The 21,048-nt window shown below is 43.2% G+C and overlaps 2 protein-coding genes across 3 annotated transcripts in view; both read left to right on the forward strand.

Moving 5' to 3' along the window:
* Positions 1-906: 906 nt before the first annotated feature.
* COMMD2 (COMM domain containing 2) lies at positions 907-4,251 on the forward strand. Its single transcript, XM_059855953.1, has 5 exons — positions 907-1,011; positions 1,098-1,175; positions 1,830-1,912; positions 3,138-3,311; positions 3,806-4,251. The coding sequence occupies exons 1-5, from the start codon at positions 945-947 to the stop codon at positions 4,001-4,003; spliced, it is 600 nt and encodes a 199-aa protein (XP_059711936.1). The 5' UTR covers positions 907-944; the 3' UTR covers positions 4,004-4,251.
* A 2,659-nt stretch (positions 4,252-6,910) lies between these two features.
* The window catches only part of WWTR1 (WW domain containing transcription regulator 1), a 43,754-nt gene continuing 29,616 nt past the window's right edge, over positions 6,911-21,048 (forward strand). Inside the window, exon 1 of one of the 2 annotated variants that reach the window (XM_059855951.1) lies at positions 6,911-7,482. In XM_059855951.1, coding sequence (XP_059711934.1) covers positions 7,094-7,482 — 389 coding nt within the window. In that variant the 5' untranslated portion in view covers positions 6,911-7,093. The remainder of the gene's footprint in view (positions 7,483-21,048) is intronic. The other variant, XM_059855952.1, reaches the window with a different exon arrangement.

The following is a 21,048-nucleotide window of genomic DNA, read 5'->3' on the forward strand; positions in this document are numbered from 1 at the left end:
GCTGAAACACAGAGCATTTCACCTGTGCGTCTTATTGAAACACTGCATCTGCATGTATGGTTCTGGAATTTATATTCAGAGTCTGAAGCTTAAACTTGACAACATTTTAATTTACTCCATATAAAGAAGCTTACTTCAGCCACGGGGACTGCCTGTGTCTGTGGCTGCCAGCCTTGCAGAAAAGTGCAGCATGATCTGAGCAAAAGCTAGTGCTTCCAGGTGGCGACAAAATGCAGTAACGCTTTTTTTTCCGCACACAATTTCCAGACATTCTGTTATTTAAAAAAACTTCAAAAGTTGTCCAGACTTTGTGTTTAACAAAAGGAACGACCTCTTAAAGGAAAAACAGTTATGAGAAGTAACTCAGAACCAAGGGAGATTTTGTTTGGTTAGTTGTTGTTGACCTTATTTAACAAGGAACACGCATTTTTCTGTGGTTTCGACACACCGGGGCAGCAGCATCAGCGTCTGGGTGCCACAGCACAGCGAGATCCCCACGTTACCGGGCCTGTACGTGGAAACGGGCTTGAGCTGCTGCTTGAAGGTGGAATAACAGAATAACCAGGAAGGAAAGGTAACACAGAATCAACCTGTTACCTCACTTCAGCACAGGTCTGTAAGACAGAAGAATGGTTCCGTTGCAGCGACACGCACCCGGGGAGACCCGTCACTGCGTCCGCCCCCGGTGCGGCCCCTCGGGCACTCTCCGTAACCGCCCGGGCAGGTCCCAGCCCCGCTGCCCCGGGACGCCGGTCCGGAGCTGCCGCACCCCAGGCTGTCCCGGCGGGTCCCAGGCTGTCCCGGACTGTCCCGGGCTGTCCCAGGCTGTTCCGGCGGGTCCCAGGCTGTCCCGGGCTGTCCCGGGCCGTCCCCGCGGCCCCGGCCCCGCGCAGGCGCCTGCGTTGCGCCGCCCCTTCCCGGTTGTTGGTGTCGAAGCCGCGGCGATGCTGCTGGTGCTGTCGGCTGAGCACCGGGCTCACCTGGGCTGTTTGCCGCGGGCCGGCGGCGCAGGTCGGGGCCGAGACGGGTCCGCGGGCGGGGGGGAACCGAGTCGGGCCGGGGCTGCAGCGGGGTCTGTCCTCTCTCTGTCCTTACAGCCGTCGGCGAGCTGGGGCGCCTGGCGCTGGAGCAGCTGCGGCGGGGAGCGGCACCGCGGGCCTGCGAGTCCGCCGCCAGTGAGAGCCGGGCCGCGGGGAGCGGGGGGGAGCGGGCCGGGGAGCCGGGGGAGCGGGCCGGGGAGCGGGGAGAGCGGGCCGGGGAGCCGGGGGAGCGGGCCGGGGAGCGGGGGGAGCGGGCCGGGGAGCGGGGAGAGCGGGCCGGGGAGCCGGGGGAGCTGGCCGGGGAGCCGGGGGAGCGGGCCGGGGAGCGGGGAGAGCGGGCCGGGGAGCCGGGGGAGCGGGCCGGGCCGGGGGAGCGGGCCGGGGAGCCGGGGGAGCGGCCGGGCCGTGGTGATTTCACGGCAGGAGGGCGGGAACACGGTGGGCTCTGCGCCGGCCACGAAGTCCCCGGGGCTCCGCGGAGAGGGGCCGAGGGAACGGGCTGGCGGCATGGAGCTCCAGCACCGCGGGGGTCAGTGCTTCGTGCCCGGTGTGGGGACGGCTACGGACATCCATTTTCTGGCACAAAGACTTCTCTGTACCATGCCATAAGAAAGTGGTTTGTGTTTTTCTTAGTGTTTTGTGCTCATATGCTGTACATTATTATTTGAATAATAATAATTTTTTTTTCTAAGCGTATTTTGCACGTTAAGCATTGGATAAATTTGCAGCTTTGAGTCTCACTGCTGCGGCAGTTAGCAAGTAAAAAAGCACTTTGTGCTTTCTTTAAAGGAAAGCTGAACATTAGCGTTGACGTCATTCAGCACGGAGTAGAAGGACTAGTGTATCTTCTTACTGAGAGTTCCAAGCTTATGGCAAGTATACTTTTTCATGTGGAATTTGGGGATACTCTAGAGATGTCTTCTGGACACTTAGGCCTCTAAAAATACTGTTGAATGGGGAAAAGATAGCTCAAAATTTAATGACCTGTATTTTAGTTTCAGAAAAAGGTGTCTCATGCTATTGTCTTATTGAAACATTGTGTCTACATGTATGACTCTGGAATTTGTATTCAGTGTCTGAAGCTAAAACTTGACAACGTTCTAATAGTGTAATGTATTACATATAGATAAGCTTACTTCAGGATAAGCTCTAAATAATAAAACTCAAATGAAGAGTTTGTTGTTCAGCTACTGCACAGGATGTGGGCTAGACTAGCTCCCTGTTCAGCACTCTTTGTCTTTGTCCGGTGTGGTGGGTTTGAGAGCTTTTTCATCTCTTGGCATCAAAAGTTTGAGTGGATATATGCAGACACTAAAATTTTAATAGTTGGACAATTACTGTTTCCATCAGAAACACTAGTAGCTATTGATATAGTAGAATATTTGAGCAATTTGACTGCATGGAGAAGGGGTGCAGAGACAAGGAATGCCAGATTAAACTCAGGCAAGTGTTGCTCCCAAGAGTAGGTGGGGAGGGGATGGAAATGGTGCAGAGCCTTTCCTTGAAACAAGGGGTCTTGACTGACAGGTTGCAGTGTACTGTGGTAGAATGTGGTTGGTTACAGACTGTTACTGCGGGGTGGCACATGGGAGAGGTACAGTGGTATTTTCTGTGGGGTCACTAACAGCTTCCCCAGTGCTGGGCCAGGCTGCTGCAGTAAGCACAAAGGCCTGTGAAGCTTCCCCTGCCCTTGGGACAGGAGCCTGAGCATTGTGCAGATCGCTGCTGGGTATTTGTAGTCTGGTTATCAATGGCACAGTAGCACCCTGCCAAAAGGATTCACACAGCATGTCGTGCCTTGTGACACAACCAAGGTGCTCCCTCATTCTGTTTTGGTCTTTGATGTCAAGGCTTACATGTGATGGGGTTGAATGTTAATAAAAAAAACTGTTTCTGAATCTCATAAAAATCTGCAGTAATACATCAACATCTGTAGATCCTTTAAAACCTGGATATTTGTTTTGTCTTAGATGTAGAATTGTCCTTGGACATTCCTGGAGGAAAATAACTGCACATAGCATATGTGATGTTTAGTTACAGTTTTACTTGGTTTTCAGGAAATAATGATGATTACCTGGCCTAAATTGCTATTTCTAGATTTCTGATGTTGACTTCCAAGATTCCATTCATGTTTTGGGATTCTCAGATGAATTGAACAAATCCTTGCTCCAGCTGTACCTTGACAACAGGAAAGAGATCAGGAGCATTCTTGGAGAGCTGGCACCAAGGCTTCCCAGCTACCACAGTCTGGAGTGGAGACTGGATGTACAGGTGACTTCCCTGATGTTTTTAGTATTCCATCCTTTCCTTCCCATTTTTTTGCGTAATAAAAACCTGCTAAACAATGTAAAAACAATTGAGGCAGCAGTACTTAATGTATTTAAGAATTACATGACTTTGTTAGTGTCCCACAGCAGCCAGTTGTGAAATGAACAGAATATGCAATGATGCAAAGTACTTGTTGCCTGATAAAAATTGAATTCATGATTCTATTGATATTTTTAAAATATTAACATATACTAAACATATTTGGTCTTGATTATCACCTTATTTTCAGAAATATTATGAAAGCACTGATTAAAGCGGGTTAGTATTACTTAATGATAAAACACAATAGTAGCTTGTGTGTATCTTTAATGTGGATGCAAAGGGTTTCTGCACATTAGTCTGAACAGGTTCTACAAAGCTGTTGAGAACTGTTAAGAGCAAACATTGATAACCAATGATCACTGTCGTGTTCCTGTTCCACTGAACCCCTCCTGCAGCTTGCAAGCAGAAGTTTGAGACAACAGATCAAGCCTGCTGTGACTATGAAGCTACATCTTAATCAAAATGAAGATCAAACTGCCCAGGTGTTGCAAACTGACCCTGCTACCCTTCTCCACCTTATCCAGCAGCTGGAGCAGGCGTTGGGGGAGATGAAAATGAACCACTGCAGAAGAATAGTGCGCAACATGAAATAACCCTGGTTCTCCTCTGCTCTCTTACTAAGCAGTTTGTAAAACAGCTCAAAACACTGCTCACAAGTACATTCGAGGAAAAATAAACATCTGGATCAGATGAACTGTTTTCCTGTGCCAGGACCTTGAGCCAGTATATACTGGCCAAATATCTTTGGCTGCCAGCTTTGCACATCTATATGTGGTGACCCTTTTCACAAAATCATCTTCACATATAGTACATGGTAATTAAATGTGATCAGATATTACTACTTGGGATTTTTGACTGGTATTTTTTATGTAATTGATCTCTGTTTTCAAGGTTTTTAAAATTTACTACTGTTCCGTTGTGTTCTTTGTTCTCCATTGCCATTTAGTTCAGAGGAACACAAGTTTTCTGTTCCTGTAGGGCTGCTCACAGATAGACATGGAGCACCCAGCTGTGGTTACTGCCTGCTCGGAGTCTCCTTGCACAGAGCAAACCCAAGCAGAGGCAGAACCGTGCCAGGCTGTGCTGTGTGCTGGTCACTTGGTTACTGAGAAAGAACAAGGCTTGCCCAGGGACCCCTGAATGTTTTATTTTATGACAGGCATCACAGGTGTTGCTTCACCTATGTAGGTTTTCTCAGAAGAGTGTTAATCTAGGAAGAGCTTTGATGTAGAGCAGGGATAGATCTAGATTAAAAACTACATGTGACATTTCTTTAACTCATTAGATGCTCCTCATATAGGGGTACTTTTAAAAGTGCACTTACTTCTAAGCTGTTTGCTTGGGTTTTCATTGAAGAAGAGACTGAACTTGCTGCTAGAAAATCCACAATAAACAGGGTATAGTCATAGTACTGGGCTTTATAAATCCTTCAGATGAACGTAAAATCTCTGTACTATTCAAACACATTTGATCACCATGTGAAATTGAGATAAAATACTGTTATTGACTTACTTTTTTACAATGTAAAATCTTGCAATGAGAACAAAGAAATTATGATCAGGAGCTTTCTATGTCACACTTGTGATTTGGTTCCTTTATCACTTAATCCAACCCCATGGTGATGGAAGTCGGCTTGTCTTCCACAGACTTGAGCATTTTGAGTCACTTGCCCTGAAAGCTGGTGGTCATATTTTTGTGTCCAAAGAAGGAAGTTAGTATTTCTAAACAAAGACTAATGACAACAATACTATGAAAATTTATTCTTACAGTTTTAATCACTTCCAAATTATTGGAGAAAAATCCTTTAGCCTATACAAAGTGGTACAATAGCAGGTAATTTTATTATACTGTGATTAGCACTGCTCTCTGAGCTTGTTGCAGCAAGGAACCAGTACGAAGTATAGAAGAATGGTACAAAAATTCTTTGGGAAGGGAAACATAAACGAGTCTCAGGAGTACTGGGTTTCCTGACCAGGAACACAGCAGATGTCAGGAAAAAATAACCAAAAAAAACCCCCAAAACCCTCAAAACAATCACAACAAAACCCCCAGACCCTCACAAAAACAACAATAAATCTCGAGGAGATGTGCCAAGCCAATGGAAATATGAACAGGAAATGTGACGAAACATAACTGACAAGGAATATTTGTTGAAGCAAAGCCATCAGGAAGTGCACAGGATCTGTGTCACAGAGCTAGCTGTAGTTTGTGTACAGGTTTAAACTCCAACTCTGAGAATCTACATAACCAACATTATATGTAACACTGATTTGAGGGACAAGGATGGTTGAGTCAGGCCCACATTTTCCACCAGAAAAGCCAAATGCAGTTTGGAGAAGTTCATGCTTCTTTTAAAGAAGTAAGGAATAAAGTTCAGGAAAAAAGTACTTATGTAAGACTTTTCTAGCATAGATTCTGATTACTGAGGAGGGTGCATTCTTATCAATCAGCATAGCCTGGAGTCTGTCCAAAACACAGAAATAAAATAACAAAATGCATTACTAAAATAAAGTTGTGTTTGTTTAGCTGGTGTGTGATATCTCTATGTGTGTAGTCATAAAAACACTAAAACACTGGATGCTTCCCCCTGTAAAAACCAACACTTAAGCTGGAAAGTGAACAATATTATTCTTTATAGACACAGCTTCTGAATTTAAACAGTTTTTGGTCACATTGCCATTCAAAAGTTATTCCAAGTGCACCAAAAAATGAGACAAGATTAAAACAGCAATTGTATTTATTAATTATAGAAAACCTCAGGTATGCATTTTGATGACAGCTCTCCTTTCGAGCATAGGCTAAGTCAAAGACAAGTGACTGGATGGGCAGTCAGCAGAGATCCACAAAGCATGACACCTGCATTTGAAACTACCCCTATGGACAGGAGCTGGAAGGACTTAACATACAGCTCTGCACAGGACTCCTACTTGCCAGCAAAAGGCCAAACTGTATCCATATCACAGCGAAGTGGTTACTGTCCATGTCACTCTGAATGCTTAATTCCTCCCATAGCTATAGCATCACTAAATCATGCAATTAAACTTGTACGTGAACTAATTTAAGCATCATTTTGCTTTCAGAAATTAGTATCGCCCATTAACTTTCTGAACAACGGTCTGGGAGCAAAGCTCCTCAGCTTGGCAGAGCCAGAGCGCTCCGAAGGTTCCCGGGGCACCACGAGCTGGGGCTGGACGGGAGCGGCCGCTCCGCGCGGGGTGCCAGCGGCGAGGAGCCCAGCCGATGCCCCGGCGGCGAGCGGCACGGCGAGCGCGACGCGAGAGGGGGCGCGGGCGGGGCGGGCTCCGACGGCCGCCCGGCCCCGGCCCCGGCCTCCAGGGCCGTCCCGTGCCCAAAGTTTCCGCGGCAGTTGCATAACTGCGGGCGGGGCGGCGCGGGGGCCGGGCTGGAGCCGCCGGCACTGCCCCGTCCCGGCACGGCCCCGTCCCGCCGCTGCCCGCCGGGGGGAGGGCGCCGCGCTGCCCGGGGCCGCCCCGCCCGCCCGGGACACCGGCGCGGCTGGCGGGGGCGCAGAGGCTCCGTCCGCCCGCCTCGCCCGCTCTGCTCCCGGCCAGCCCGCCCGCTCCAGAGGGCACGTCCTCGGCGGCGGCCCGGCAGCGGGGCCGGCCCTGGCCACCGCCCGTCCCGGGACGGCTGCGCCCGCCTCCGGGCCAGACGGGCGGACAATGAACCCCGCGGCCGCGGCCCCGCCGCCGGGGCAGCAGGTAATCCACGTCACGCAGGACCTGGACACGGAGCTGGAGGCGCTTTTCAACGCGGTGATGAACCCCAGGCCCAGCTCCTGGCGGAAGAAGATCCTGCCCGAGTCCTTCTTCAGGGAGCCCGACTCGGGCTCGCACTCGCGGCAGTCGAGCACGGACTCGGGCGGGCCCCCGCCGCGCCTGGCGCCCGTGCACGTCCGCTCGCACTCCTCGCCCGCCTCGCTGCCCGGCGCGGCCGCGGCGCCGCAGCACGGGCACCTCCGGCAGCGCTCCTGCGATGTCACGGACGAGCGGCCGCTGCCGCCGGGCTGGGAGATGGCGCTCACGCAGACCGGGCAGCGCTACTTCCTCAAGTGAGTGCGGCGGGAGAAGGGCGGGAGGGGGCTGCGCCGTGAGGCGGCGGGGTGGCCTCCGGGTCCGGGGTGTGTGCGACATTCCGGGGGGAAATTCCCTTCCCGATGGGAGGAGAGAGGCGAGGGAGAAGTCCTGCCATATTTGTTGATAACGAATTTCTTTCCTGCTTGGCCACACGTCCAAGATTCTGAAACTTAATTTTTTTTTTTGAGAAAAAGTTCAAAACCAATTATTCCAGGGCGTTTCTGGAACGTGGGAGCAGAGCTCTGCACGTCCGTGACCTGCCGGAGGTCGAAGGGGCTGTGGATGGGTGGGAGCTGCCCGGCCCGGCGCCGGCCGCCGTGGGTCTGAAGCATCCCCGTCTGCGGGGACGCGGCAGGAGGCCGCCTTGTTCTAGCCACAGGTTTTGGGAAGTGTGGTAACACGACTGCCGATATCTCTTCTGGCCAGTCATTTTCGCCAGAGTGTTTTATTTATGACAATTGACACTTGATTCAAAGCCGTTTGATAGGCCTGAAAATACGTAATAGCTGTAATAAGTGGCAAGGCAACAGTGCCTTATTTTGGTAGATTCTGTAAGTCAGCCACAGGTTCATTGCAAACTAAGTCGTACCGAATTAACTTGGTAAATAAGATAAAATGTTTGCTAATGAAATAAAACATTTACTGATGAAGCATCTACCTGAGAATATTGAGGTAGTTAAACTGCCAGGGCTCCAGGACATCATTTACTTGCTCACTACAGTCTTCTTGTTCAGAAGAGTAAAATCTTGAGTTCACAAATGTTCAACTTTGTGTGGGTATTCAGCCATCATAAATGTCTTAGAAACAATGTGTGAGGGGAAAAAGAGACAAAACTGTTTAGAAAAATGAAAAATAAAATTACTTGATTGTATAATGATTTCTTTGACTTGTGGGTTTGGAATCTCTGACAGATTACTCAAGAGCCCAGTCTCTGAATAACTGCCGAGTTTAGATTTTTTGCCTTTTGTCACACTCTGAGCTACCAGCAAAGCATGTAAATACCTTTCTGTATGTCACTGTATGTTGTTTATGATGCTGTGTGCATATGTCCCAGAGTCCAAACATAGAAGTTTGGTATTAATCTGGTTTATCACCTAAATGAGAAGATCTCGTGTCTCTGCACTTTCCGTGCATTTTTCTCAATAGAACAAGATCCAGAGAAGTAGCTGACTGACAGGAGCCCTGTAACAGACCATTCATAAATGATTATTCAATATAAATTCTTGCTAGGGTTGGCTAGGGAGTGTTTTCAGATACCTCTGGCTAAAAATTGCATAATATAATCTTTGTATGCTCTGTGTCTTTTGACTAATATCAAAATGAGCTCATGTGGTTTCACCTTCCTGTCATGCATTTCTGACCTAGGGACAGAGTTTTCCAAGTCAATGGATTCTTGTTGCTTAGGCCAAAAATAAAAGGCCTTTAGTAAATGGAAAGCATAGGTAAAAACTCCAAGTGGTGTTAATTTTTTTTTCCAAATCCTGTCGACAGTAATACTCTGGTTAACAGCATCCTTTTAATTATAAAATACAATATGCATTGTGCATGTAATTTGTTACCTAAGTTAATATTTGTTTTGTTTCCCCAGTTTTATCTGTCCAATAGAACTTCTCTCGTTTATATAAAAATTAATTGGAATAATGCATTTCTTTTTACCTTTAATGTATTTTGTTATACCCCAATGCTTTGGGGAGTAATATTTAGCTATAAAATGCTCACATGTGAATGATAGTATTTTACAAATGGTGTAATATTCTTCAGGTGAAAATACAATTTAAGATTGATTATGGAAAGCAGCATTTAAAGCTGTGTGCAATAAAATAATAGAGGATTTGAGTCAGGTGATGTGCTAAAAATCATCTTTGATTAAACTAGGAATACAAAGTTACATTTCCCTATACTCAAGGAAAAAAAAAAAAGCCAGTGCTTTCCAGTGTAATCATTAAGATTTGTTTCTTGGCATTAGCAAAAAAAAAAAAAAAAATTGAGAAACCAATTAAAAGTAAATAGCCAAATTAGGTCCTATTAAAGCCTTTATTATTTGTTGAAGTTTAGAATGCAATTTGTTGTATTAAAACATATTTTAAATAATTATTTAACAGAAGTACTAGTGTGAGTTTCAATGAACAGTGAGCTAGCCTTGTTGATGGGGAACCAGCTACAACTTGCAGCAGTTGCAGTCCTGCATGTCAGTTCCTGCAGAAATTTTCTGGCTGTGACTGGAAGAAACATAAGTAGCCTGGGGACCACTCCACCCTGTAATTAAATACCAAACTGCATAAGTGGGGGCTGGAAGACAGGCTAATGAACACACACTTGCAGCAATGTTATCTAAAGCATTTTTCTGTGTGAGCATGTGTGGAGAAAAATGTAAGTGTGATTTATTTGTGATAAAGAGCATTTCTGTAGAGACAGGCCTACTGCCTGCTCTTATGCTGTGAGCAGGGAATGTCAGTTCCATATTGAGCTGCTTGCTGGGCTATGTATACATATTCTGTAAAAAGAATGTTTCGAGTATTACTTTTTACCAGTTTGGGTTTAGGTGGTACAGCCTCATATTTCAAATGAAGACTGAGGGTATTTTCTCAGTGTGTGCAGAGATCTTCTTGGTCAGACTCTCATAAACAGATTTGTGAAACTTTTGCCACTGTTATCTTTATCACTGTTATTTTTAAAATGTTACAGTAAACATTTGCCATACCAGGACATATTTGCCAGTAAGTTCCGCTCGGGGATAAGGAGGCTAATTACTTACAATATTTCATTTACTCAAAATGTTCAGATTTTTCTTACTGGTTTCTGTTGGAATAGAGCTTGATTTAACACATGATCAGTTTTATATAACTAATCATGTTTGGCAGGACAGCAGAAGAATAATATAAATAATACAAATACTATAAAAAGTTATACAAATACAATGAAAAACTTTTTTCCTGAGGATGACAAAACAAATAGTACTAAGATAACTGAACTGCTGAAGTGATTTTCTAATACGGTCTCTCCTTGAAAAGCATTTGTGTTAATTCTGTAGAGACCTGTTATTTTACGTGGGTAATTTACATTGTGCTTGGTCCTGTACAGCATTCATCATAGAGAAACTTTTCCATCTTGGGAGTGTAGTTACCCGGCTGGAAGTGGGGGAGGAGGGGGACAGTGCTTGAGGAGGTAACTCAGGATCTGGTAGGAATGTGGAAGGCGCTGGTGCCTCTGCACTGCTGTGCCACGAGTGTGACCTCGGTCGGACGCGGGTGTGATGGGTGCCCTGCGAGGGGGGCTCGCCTGGCTTTGGCTTCCCTTGGCCCTGGGAGAGGAGTGCTGCAAGGCAACAGGCCATGCATCCCTGCTGGCTTTGGTGTCGGGCAGCAGAGAGACATTTCACAGGTTCATGTGGCTTTTGGAGCATTTAGTCCACACCTTAAGTGATTTTTTTTGTTCCCCGTTTCCAGTGGTTATTCCTGTGGGACTTAGAGCCTGAACTGTTCCCCTTGCCAGCATCTCTTTATTAAAAATAAATTGCATTGTGCTAGACAGTACCAGGATGCATTATTGCCAATGGCTTTTATCCAAAATTGTTGAGTGCATTAAAGAGTGCTTAACAGGCAAGAAAGCTGTGATGCACCACTGAAGTTTGATTGTCAGAAATTCAACCATAGCTCACATTTATAACTCATTTTAGAGATACTTAAGAAGTTCTGAGATTGGAATGCACACATAAAAACTAAATTTTCAACCTGTAATTGACAGCATTAGGGGTCTGTCTGATTGCTCCTCAAGTGCTGATTTAATGGTGATGATGTTGGAGTTCCACTTAAAAACTCCCAAGGATCCATGAGCTGCTCTTCTCTGAATTTGGCAGTGGAACCAGCTACAGAGTTTCTGATGCAGGCTGGTATTTATTCATTTTCTGGTCCAAGATGGTGTCTTTCCATGATGAACAGATTGTTTTTTTCAGAATCTAAAAATCATGTCATCAGTGCTGCTTTAAAGGATTTGGTGGTTAATGTGGAGCTTAATAAAATCTGAGGGCAGAAGCAGATACGGAATACAATTGCTTCGGGGACACATTTGATTTGCAGGATGCGATCCAGTTCCCTCTCCTGTTGAGTTTTCTCAGTTAGGATACAAGGTACATTTTGTATCAGTGAAACATCAGTGAAGAAAGCTTTAAGCAAGACTGCACTGACCCTAGAAGTATTTACGAGAAGAATTTCCTTTGAGGAAATATTTAAGAAACTTCTTGTAATGGGCTGTCTAGAAGCAGAATTTGAATTTTGCTGTATGCATTTCTAAATTACTTAAGGAATCAGTGGTAGCTGTCCTGTACAAACTACTGAGTTGATGTAGAATTTGATATATTGGATAATTGGATATATATTTGATATATTATGTACAATTTTGAGATAAAAAGTTAATAATGTGCACATGGAATTATTGGTTTAATGAAATTTGTCTTAAGTTAGTCCTTTAGTCATAGTGTTAAACCTAAAGTCCTGGAGTACTTGTGCATTAATGGATAATAAAATAACTGTCAAACATTCATCTCATTAGATGAGCTGAAAATACAAATGCTTTATGCATTAATGATTAGGAAATAGTAACAATTAGCATATTCTTAGAAAGATATCTATGGAATTGATACAGGTGTTACTTTAGAATGCTACCATGAAAACTAGACATTTTCTCTGAAACCATCTGAAAGGGTTTTGTCTTTACAAATGGTTTGGGTTGCACAAAGAAAGAAAATGAACAGTGGGTTTATTTTTATCATGTTTGTGAGCTGCTATAGTCAATACCTAAAAGCTGGTCTGCCTGACCATCTTTACTCCATAATTAGTAGATGACAGTGTTTGCTGTCTGCCTCTGAAAGTTATGGTGGTGTTAAGTTTTAAACAGGCTGTATAGAATCTGTAAAGTCTTACTTTCAAGCTTTTTGCTGTTCACTCCTTCAGATAGTGTTGGAAGAGTCAGTGGTGGGGCTTTGGCTTGTTTCCTTTGGCATGCTTTGACCGAAGCTGAAAACTCTGTCTTTTTGATGTCGTGGCCTATTACAGGACAAGAGCTTCTTTGTAACAGTGTTTGGTGCTCAGGGGCTTTGCTTGATGGGCAGTTACAAATTGTATCAAAGCATTAAATCCAAAGGAAATGTCATGTGGGCTGAATTTCAACGTAGAGACTTGTGGCATTTTCCCTCTTGATTGGTCAGCATGACGTAGGGTGGAGGTATTTGGGGGTTATTTGCTTCTTCGTTGATTTGTTTGTGGATCTTTTTATTTTCTTTAACTCAAAGTCCAGACCTAGAGAACTCTTCAAGAATGGAAATCTTGGGAGCACTGCACTGACCTGCAGCTTTCCCTCCCTATGACTATTTTAACGGCAGATGTGATGGAAGCTGCACTGCAGAGACAGACACAGACTTGCTAAGAGAATATAATCAGAATATATTGTGTTAAAGCTGAAATAATTGCTTAGAGTGTCACCAGAAAATAATGCAGTGTAAAGGGAGATGTGGAAGAGGAGTTGGCTGCTCCATGTCCTCGTGGTTCGCAGCGAGTGCAGCCGCAGCTGCAGCACAAGCTCAGCAGTAGCAGAGCTGCAGGTTCAGACACAGCTTTTCCTGCAGCGCCTTGTTTCTCAGTTCATGTCTGCTGACCCCGATCTGTTGGCATTATCAAAATGTTCCTTTTTGTTTATTAGGTATTGATCTATCCCTGATAACTTTTGGGTGCATTTTTCTGACAGTCTTCCAGGTTTGAGAGTAGCAGGATGCTTCCATGACACTTTTGAGATTTTTCTTGTACCAGAAGTAATCATTTTTTCCTACCTGTGATCAATTTTCCTTGTCTGTCTACTGAGTTTTTTATTAAATGTTCTATATTCCAGTTTTCCAATGATGGATCAGTGAGCAAAGGTGTAAGCATTACAAAATGCAGTAATAGTCCTCCATCACGCAATTATTGAAGTACTAAAGTGTCTTGTTTCCAAAACCAAAGGCAGTGTTTGAACTGTGAGCCTTAAATTTTGTGTAGGCTTTTAAAGAAGTTTCAAAGCTTCTTGGTTGGTGTATTTTCTTAGTCCTCAGTGTGACTGAGGGCCTGAGTGCAGCAGGCTCTGAGCAGCGGGCAGTGGGCACGGCTGGGAGCTGACCTGGGCTGGAGGCAACCCCAGCGCGGTTCCTGTTGTGCTGCCGACTGTGTCTCTTGGCAAATCACGGAATTTCCCTGTGCCTTCTCTTCTGGGCTTCATTTCAGCATCTGTCCTTGCCCATGAAAAAACTTCTGTGTATTGAAACAGGCAGTGTACAGTAATAAAACTTAAATATTGCTTTGTGGACGTTGTTTCTTACCATGCAAGCTTACACCCTTTTGTGTTCCCATGGGTCAGCTCAGACTTTATCACCAAAATATCACAGGCAGTTGCTGGCAATTCCTGATTGATTGCTGCCAGCAACGGGAGTTCAGAATCCCTGAAAAGAATACAGATGGCTCTTTGAATACACTTCTGCTGCTGGCAAAAGCTAGCTATAGTTTGTACAAACTACAGCAACTCCCCAAAGACTTTTGGAGATGGAGCACACAGACACATGTACCAGGAAGGCACCTTACCCAGCTGGAGTTTGTTAGGTTTTTAGACCATATTTCCAAAGGTCTCTTCACCTGATGAAATCATCTGACCAATGTGGGTTGTAAGTCACCTTTTAAAAAAAATAATGGAAGAAAAAAAGAACAAAACAGAATTGTTGGGTATTGTTTGTTTGCCTAAGCAGCCTTTTGTAATCTTAAGGTAGAAATGCCAAAGTTGTTTTCAGAAGTTTCTTAAAATCCTGTATTTTCAAATGCTTCGGGAATAGAAGTGACTGCCATATGAGAAAGGCTTTGGTTTGTCTGCTTAGTCAGACTGTTTGGACAAAAGCAGCTTTTCTAATTTTGACATGTGCTCCATATGGTCTATCTCAGAGCACACGGGCAGTTCCATCCTGAGGATGCCCATCTTTGCAGCCTCCTGCCAGTGCCCTCACCTACATTAGGTGTTCCTGGGCTCAAACAAAGCAGGCTTTGCATCAGTAAATCAGTGCAGCCTGTGCTGTGTGGGCACCATCCTGCAGCTCTGTGGGGAATGTGGAAAAGGTCAGCCTTTTGGAGCTGGCAACCAGAACTTTGTGTGGGAATTCTTCACAGAAGGTTTTTTAATTGCACATTTGGTTTTCATACTGCATTTCCCATTTCATGTTTTACTCATTCCATTGTATATGTTTAAACAGAAATATAAGTGCTTTTGCTTCAGAGATTGGGGAAAATATTTTTGCAAATGAAGTAAAATGAATGATGAAGAAAAGACGATGAAAAGAAATGCCTACTGTTACTTAAAATGTAATTTCTAAAGGTATAAAGCAGGCCGAATTGTATCGGCACGCCAAAACTGAGGGTTTGATGTGAGTGAAGTTAATGTGGAAATTGTGGGCCACAGTTTCATTTTGAATAAATGTTATCTCTGCAACCTACAACTCTAACTGCCGTGGCAGCCTTGCCAGCAGGAGGGGCACAGTGATGCCAGTGGTTCTTGCCATCCCTTCACACTGCAGAGGATATTCCTGGTCTAGTGCTTTGACAGCCATTCCTTTGATGAATTCCTTTTCCAGTCATGGAATGGTGTTTTCACAGATGCTGCCATCACTGTCTCTCAGCCCTGACATTACCAACAGTATGTTACAATATTAGATAAAGCTTAATTTTTATTAGAAGTGGTGGGGGGCTCTGCTTCTTTATTCATGTTCTATAGTTAGCATTTTGATTTTTGTCTGTTACTGGAAGACTTTGGGGAAATGGAAAATCAATGAAACTATGCTACTGCAAAAGAGCAGACAATGTAAAATTTAATAACTAGAGTAAATGAGATTTCTAGTGAGACTATTTATAACTTACTGAAAGTGCAGTAGTAAATTATTGATATGTAGAAGAAATTCAGGTTTTGTTTAAGATTTAGCAGTGAGACTAGTCAGTAAAGGTATGTATCTTGTAAAACATACTTTTTCAAAGCTAGGAGAGGTCCTGGTTTGAGATTTGTAACTTTATAAAAACCTTAGCAATTTTAGTCCATGAGTCGTAAATGAAAAAATAGCTCTTGGTGTTAACCATGCCAATGCTCTCCCAAATATATGAAGAAATCTTATTTTAAGTAGTCATCCACAGTGACTGGATAGTTCACATTATTATATTTATTTTCTTTCTGTGGTAGTCTTTCTTTGAGGACAAAGGGAAGATCTAGCTTTGATTCCATAAACTCTGTTTAGTTTTATATATCTTGTGAATTATTTGGCAAATTTGGCACGATGTTCCCTTGCCAAACATCTGGATGAGGGGTCGTGCTGCCATGGCAGGTCCCTGTTTTGTGTTGCAGCGTGGAAATGAGTGAGCAGCCTGCTGCAGCAGAAGGGGTTTCAGGTGCTGCACATTCCAGAAAGCAGCTCCTGTGCTGATTCTCTTGTCAAATAATTGCCAAAACGTAGGCACTGGAATGATCCTGGTGGTTATGCTGAATATTTATGGTCAAATACTGCTCAAAACATTCATTAAATTTAGAGGTCTTTACATGGTCTTTTTTTAGCAATCATGACAGATCTTTCTTGTAACAAGGCGTTGGACAATAAAGGGTGAAGGAGCATCAGTTTGCAGATGAAACAAGCTGGGATGCAGTTAAGGCACAGGAGCACTGTCAGTTTCCATTTTGTGCTGCCTTTCTGCAGATACAGACATATGTTTGCATTTATTTGAGTCATTTTGTGGTACTGCCTGGTTTGCTTTACTAAAAGCATGCCTTCCACTGAGGATATTGTCTCATGAACATTTCCTTTTTCTGTCAGGATGGCTTCTACTAGAACAATATTTTCAGTGGTCTTTTTTTATCTTAGAGAAACAAATGTCTGATTCATTTTTCTAGAAAAAACAGGAAGCTGTGAAGTAGACAGACTGGAAAAGAAATGCATGCTGTTACCTAAAATGTAATTTCTAAAGGTATAAAGCAAACTGGAAGTAACTCTTTGTTAGATTCTAAGGGGATATTACAGTTTCACTGTTTTTTCTCCTATTATCTCAACCTCATGTGAAGAACAATTTAAGATGATCTTGTTATAAAAAACCCCAAACCCAAAAAGCACCTACTCATATGAAAACTTCAGATGAAAGCAGTTTCAGCACAGCAGCATGTATTTTGAAAGCATGCAGCCTCTGCACTTTTGTGAGTGATGTTGCTGTGCCCTTGGTCAGTATTGCTGCCCTGGGTCTGACAGATTTTCACCACAACTAATTCCTTTTCAAAGCAAGAGAAAAGACCAAATGGGGAGATTGAAGTTGGGAGTTCCTTCTGGCATGTATGAGGTTGAGATCTTTTTTAAATGGAATGCCATGATTAATGGATAAAATGTTCCAATAATTTTAATAGACTGAAAAGCCCTGCATATTCATAATCAGGTTACTAAGCATGGCTCTTTTTTTTTTTCCCCCTATAGAAATGATTGATCCTAGAGGCAGATTATTCTCAGATTTGCATACAGATCTGTTATTATGACCTTCTTGGGTGCTGGAAATATCCACAGACATTTTGCACCTGTAACAATCAAAATGACTACATGTTGAAAGGGAAGTGGAACATTACAAATCCCATACCACAGTAATCACTGCAGTAGGATTATGGTTCTAAGTACATGCAATCCCAAGTATTAACTCAGTGGTGAGGTGCTGCTGCTGCTGCTGTATCACTGGTTCTAGTCTTGACCTTGCTGTGAATAATCTGGTCCTCCATCCTTGTACCTTTGTTACTGTTCTTTTCTCTCTGGGGGCTGTAGTCTTTACTGTTGCTGTAAATACAAAAATTAGAAATCATTGAAAAAATATTCCCTTAGCACAACCGCTGTGAAAATTTGAAGATTTGTCCTTCATGTTTTATTACCCATGCCAGAGGGATGCATCCTAAGGAAAAGTCAAGCTAAAAGGCTTCTGTTATTCTCACATTTTGTACACTGACAGATAGGAGATGAACTTCCTCAGAGCTGTAATGAGAGAGCTCTGTTGAAAATGTGTGAAGTTTAGTTTTGGCTTCTGCAGATAAGTAAAATACTGTGTGGAAAGATTATCTTGACTTTATTTATAAGGCACCTGCAAAGTGCAGAGCCATCAGCAGTGCCTCCATCATTTGGAGTGGTGTTTTTTTCTTGATGAATGTACTAGGAACAGCAGAGAAGAAGAAACCTCTGAACTAAAATTCCTCTTGGGGGCATGTGGGAAGAACATATCTCTGCAAGAATTCCATCTGATACAGACCTGAGTTTTTCCTGACTCTGTTGGGTAGGTCCCAGTTGTGGCTTGAGTTTTAGGTACCGGCAGAAGGGAAATGCTTTCAAGTCATTCAGTTTCCAGTTTTTTCATCAAAAAGAAAAGTTGCAAATGTTTTTCACCATAGGGTCTTTGAGACAAAGCTATGTCAGTTTTAAAAATTTAATTTATATGTGACATTTTACGTAAACCACAGCTTTTTAAAAAAATTATTTAATGTTAGCTCCTGAGATTTTGCAGTTTACAATTGAATTATTTCTTTGAGACATTTGAATAACTATTCCTTTGATAATGTAATTCTAAATGGCATATGCAAGGATCTTGACCTTCCAGATCATCTTTGCTAGGCCTAAATAAATCTTGAAAATATTTAATTGTACTTTCACTTCATGTTTATTATTTAAAGCAGTCTAAAGCAAGATAGTGATCACTTTAAGCATAGGTGAGGCATTCGTAATTGTTCTTCAGTTCACATAACTTTTCTGTATGAGGTCAAACCTCAGGTGTCTGGGTTAACTGTGCCATGAAAAGGGCAAATTTAAATCCAGGGTTGATAAATTACATACTTCCTGCTGCTTAATTTGGTGCAGCTTTTAATTCCCTGTGCAACCTTTATTTTGACCCCTTTATTTTGACAGGACTCAGTGTAAGCACTGACAGACAGATCCTTCCATGAAAATAACAGGTAAACAATATCTTAAGTTTTGGAAAATACTGTGACATTGTGGGTTCTTGATGGGGGGAGCAGAGGGGAGGGCTGGGTGCTTCTCCCCATCCCTGGGGTAGGACACAAGGGTTGGCTGAGAGCTGTGTGGGGAAGCTCAAACTGGAATCAGTCTGAAGCTCCTCACTGAGAGGGCACTCAGGCACTGGAACAAGCCCCCCAGGGAAGTGGCCCCAAGCCCAGTGTTGGTCAGGAAGTGTTTGGATGACTTTCAGAGAGCTGGTTTAACTTTTAGGTTGCCCTGTGTGGAGTCAGGAGTTGGACTGGACAATCCTCATGGGTCCTTTCCAGCTCAGGGTATTATATGTTTCTATTAAATAACTCTGCATTTATTTAATAAGAAGTCCACTTGAAATACAGGGAGACTTTTTCAGATAAGAAGCTGGTCGGAAATAGTTAATTCCTACTAGATTTTGAAAACCAGATGTTAGGTACCAGATTTTAAATGGTGTATTAGGAAATTTCACAGCACTTAGAACACTGCCTTTCAAATTCTATTTTTCAGTCAGTGTCAGCAATTTTGTAGCTATGATACAGCATTTTAGTTTTTAAAAAAATCACACCTTTGCTGAGGGTAGCTAATGTTTTTCTGCAACCACTCCATAAAAACACACACACCCCCACACTACTCCCCAGTCAAAATTGTATTTGTTCGCCCAGCTAAATATCTAGGCTAAACTTTGCCTGATCAGTCATTCTCTTGCATTCCTAAATAAATAGATTTAGGGACTGCATTTGACTTGCTGATAATCTGTGGGATTTGTGCTGCCTCCATTTCGTGGCATTATTCCTTCTGAGTACAGCACAGTGTGTTCCTGTGACATGTGCCCTCTTCTCATACCAGCAATCCTCAGGCACGTGCTCCTTGCACCCCATTAGAAATCAGTAAGATGCACCTACCTTGCTAAACATCTGATATTTTTATGCATTATTCCGAGCTTAAGGGAAGCCTTGCATGTCAGCATTTCAATCGTAAAAATATTTATTTTCAAATGGACTCTGCCTGATTGGAATGTTGCTTCAGTGTCAGAAGTGACAGAAATTCCTTATGTTCAGCTAAATCTTATTTGAAATTCTGGTCTCATTTTTAAATTCTCATGTACAGAGAACACCAGTGCAGAACTGTCACCCTTCCTAAACTCAGGTCAGCTGTCAGTTTTGAGACATCATTTCTTTATTTTGGAAATGTCTTGTTTGAGAAAAGACTTGGTCTTTAAACCAGCTCCTGCTTTTCATCTGTTTTTCATGGCAAATGATCACATTTCCCAACCATTTGCAAACAGTGACTGTCTGGCAGGATTTCCTGGATACACATTAGTTTTGAGATTTGAGTAAAAGGTCAACTTTCTGAACTCTGGTGATTACTGTGGTTATTTGTCCTGCCTTTTCTTCCATGGGAACTAATCAGCTCACATGGAAGGTAGAAATAGTGTCCAAGAAAAATTCATCTGCTAGCTAATCACCTCCACCATGAATTATAGTGAAAAAAATAATCCAAGTAGGACATCTCCTGACCTTTGTATACTAAAACTCTGAACAGCTGGAACCAATATGTTTGGAGTCAGAGTTTTGTAAGAAGCTTCTGAAAAACTTATTCATGACCTGATCCCATTTTTGTCTCTTAGAGTGAGGCACTGAGGCCCTCTCAGCACGTAACTCCAAGTTGTGTGAGCAGAGAGAAGTGGGTAACTAGTGCTGACTGTGAAAAGAACCATTTCTTTTAGACCTTTTTTTAATATTCTAAGCTGATCTTCAAATTTAAGAGGGTAGTAAAAACAGATAAACCAACAGATGTTTATAGGAATTTGACCAATTTTAGTTTGTTTCTTGTGACTCCACTGAAAGAAGTGATGGGATTTTTCTCATGTGCATGTGCCGTGTAAGAGATTGAAGCCGTAGAAATTTTTCCATGTTGTGAGGGAACCCTCTAAATGGGCAGTAGGGAATAGGAGAGAAGATGCTGATGTTGATAAAAGACAGGGTTTTGTCATTATTTGCATGGAATCCATCAGACATTTCTTCAGGCCCTGAAAGTGAGAGGTGTGTCTGAGTATCTGAAGTCCTAATGGATTTCTTGATCTAGTGGGGAAGAGGAAGGAGCCATGCTCCACATCCCTTAGCTCCAGCAGCTGAGTTTGGCTGATTGCTTTCCTTTTCCTCACCTTCTGGGGACTTAGAAAGAGGGCAACATTATTTTCTACCTTTTGTCTGTTAAGAATTATCTATCTCCTGAATTGTCTGTTTTCCTTACTGTATTCTCAGTAGTGATGAAATGGCCCAAGTGGAGGAAGTAAGATAAGTCCTGATGCATTCAAGGTCATGGTTGTCTCAGCATTCATTTAAGTGAAGCAGATTTTTTCCTATTGAATTTATTTTGCAGAGGAAATGCCAAAGGCACCCTGGTAGCTGCTTTCTCTGCCCGTGGTGTCTGGAGCCTTTTTTCTGCGCTAGGAATGAGATCTGAAAGTTTTGTATTTGTAGGGTTGGGGCTG

The sequence above is a fragment of the Haemorhous mexicanus genome, chromosome 10 (genome assembly GCF_027477595.1).
Source record: "Haemorhous mexicanus isolate bHaeMex1 chromosome 10, bHaeMex1.pri, whole genome shotgun sequence".
In the NCBI taxonomy this organism is placed as follows: Eukaryota; Metazoa; Chordata; class Aves; order Passeriformes; family Fringillidae; genus Haemorhous; species Haemorhous mexicanus.

Bases quoted from the DNA above. Each gene is read 5' to 3' on its own strand.
- COMMD2 (XM_059855953.1), top strand. From the start codon at position 945: ATGCTGCTGGTGCTGTCGGCTGAGCACCGGGCTCACCTGGGCTGTTTG. The intron at 1,176-1,829 runs GTGAGAGCCGGG...CTTTCTTTAAAG, and splicing joins GGCCTGCGAGTCCGCCGCCA to GAAAGCTGAACATTAGCGTT. The intron at 3,312-3,805 runs GTGACTTCCCTG...CCCCTCCTGCAG, and splicing joins AGTGGAGACTGGATGTACAG to CTTGCAAGCAGAAGTTTGAG.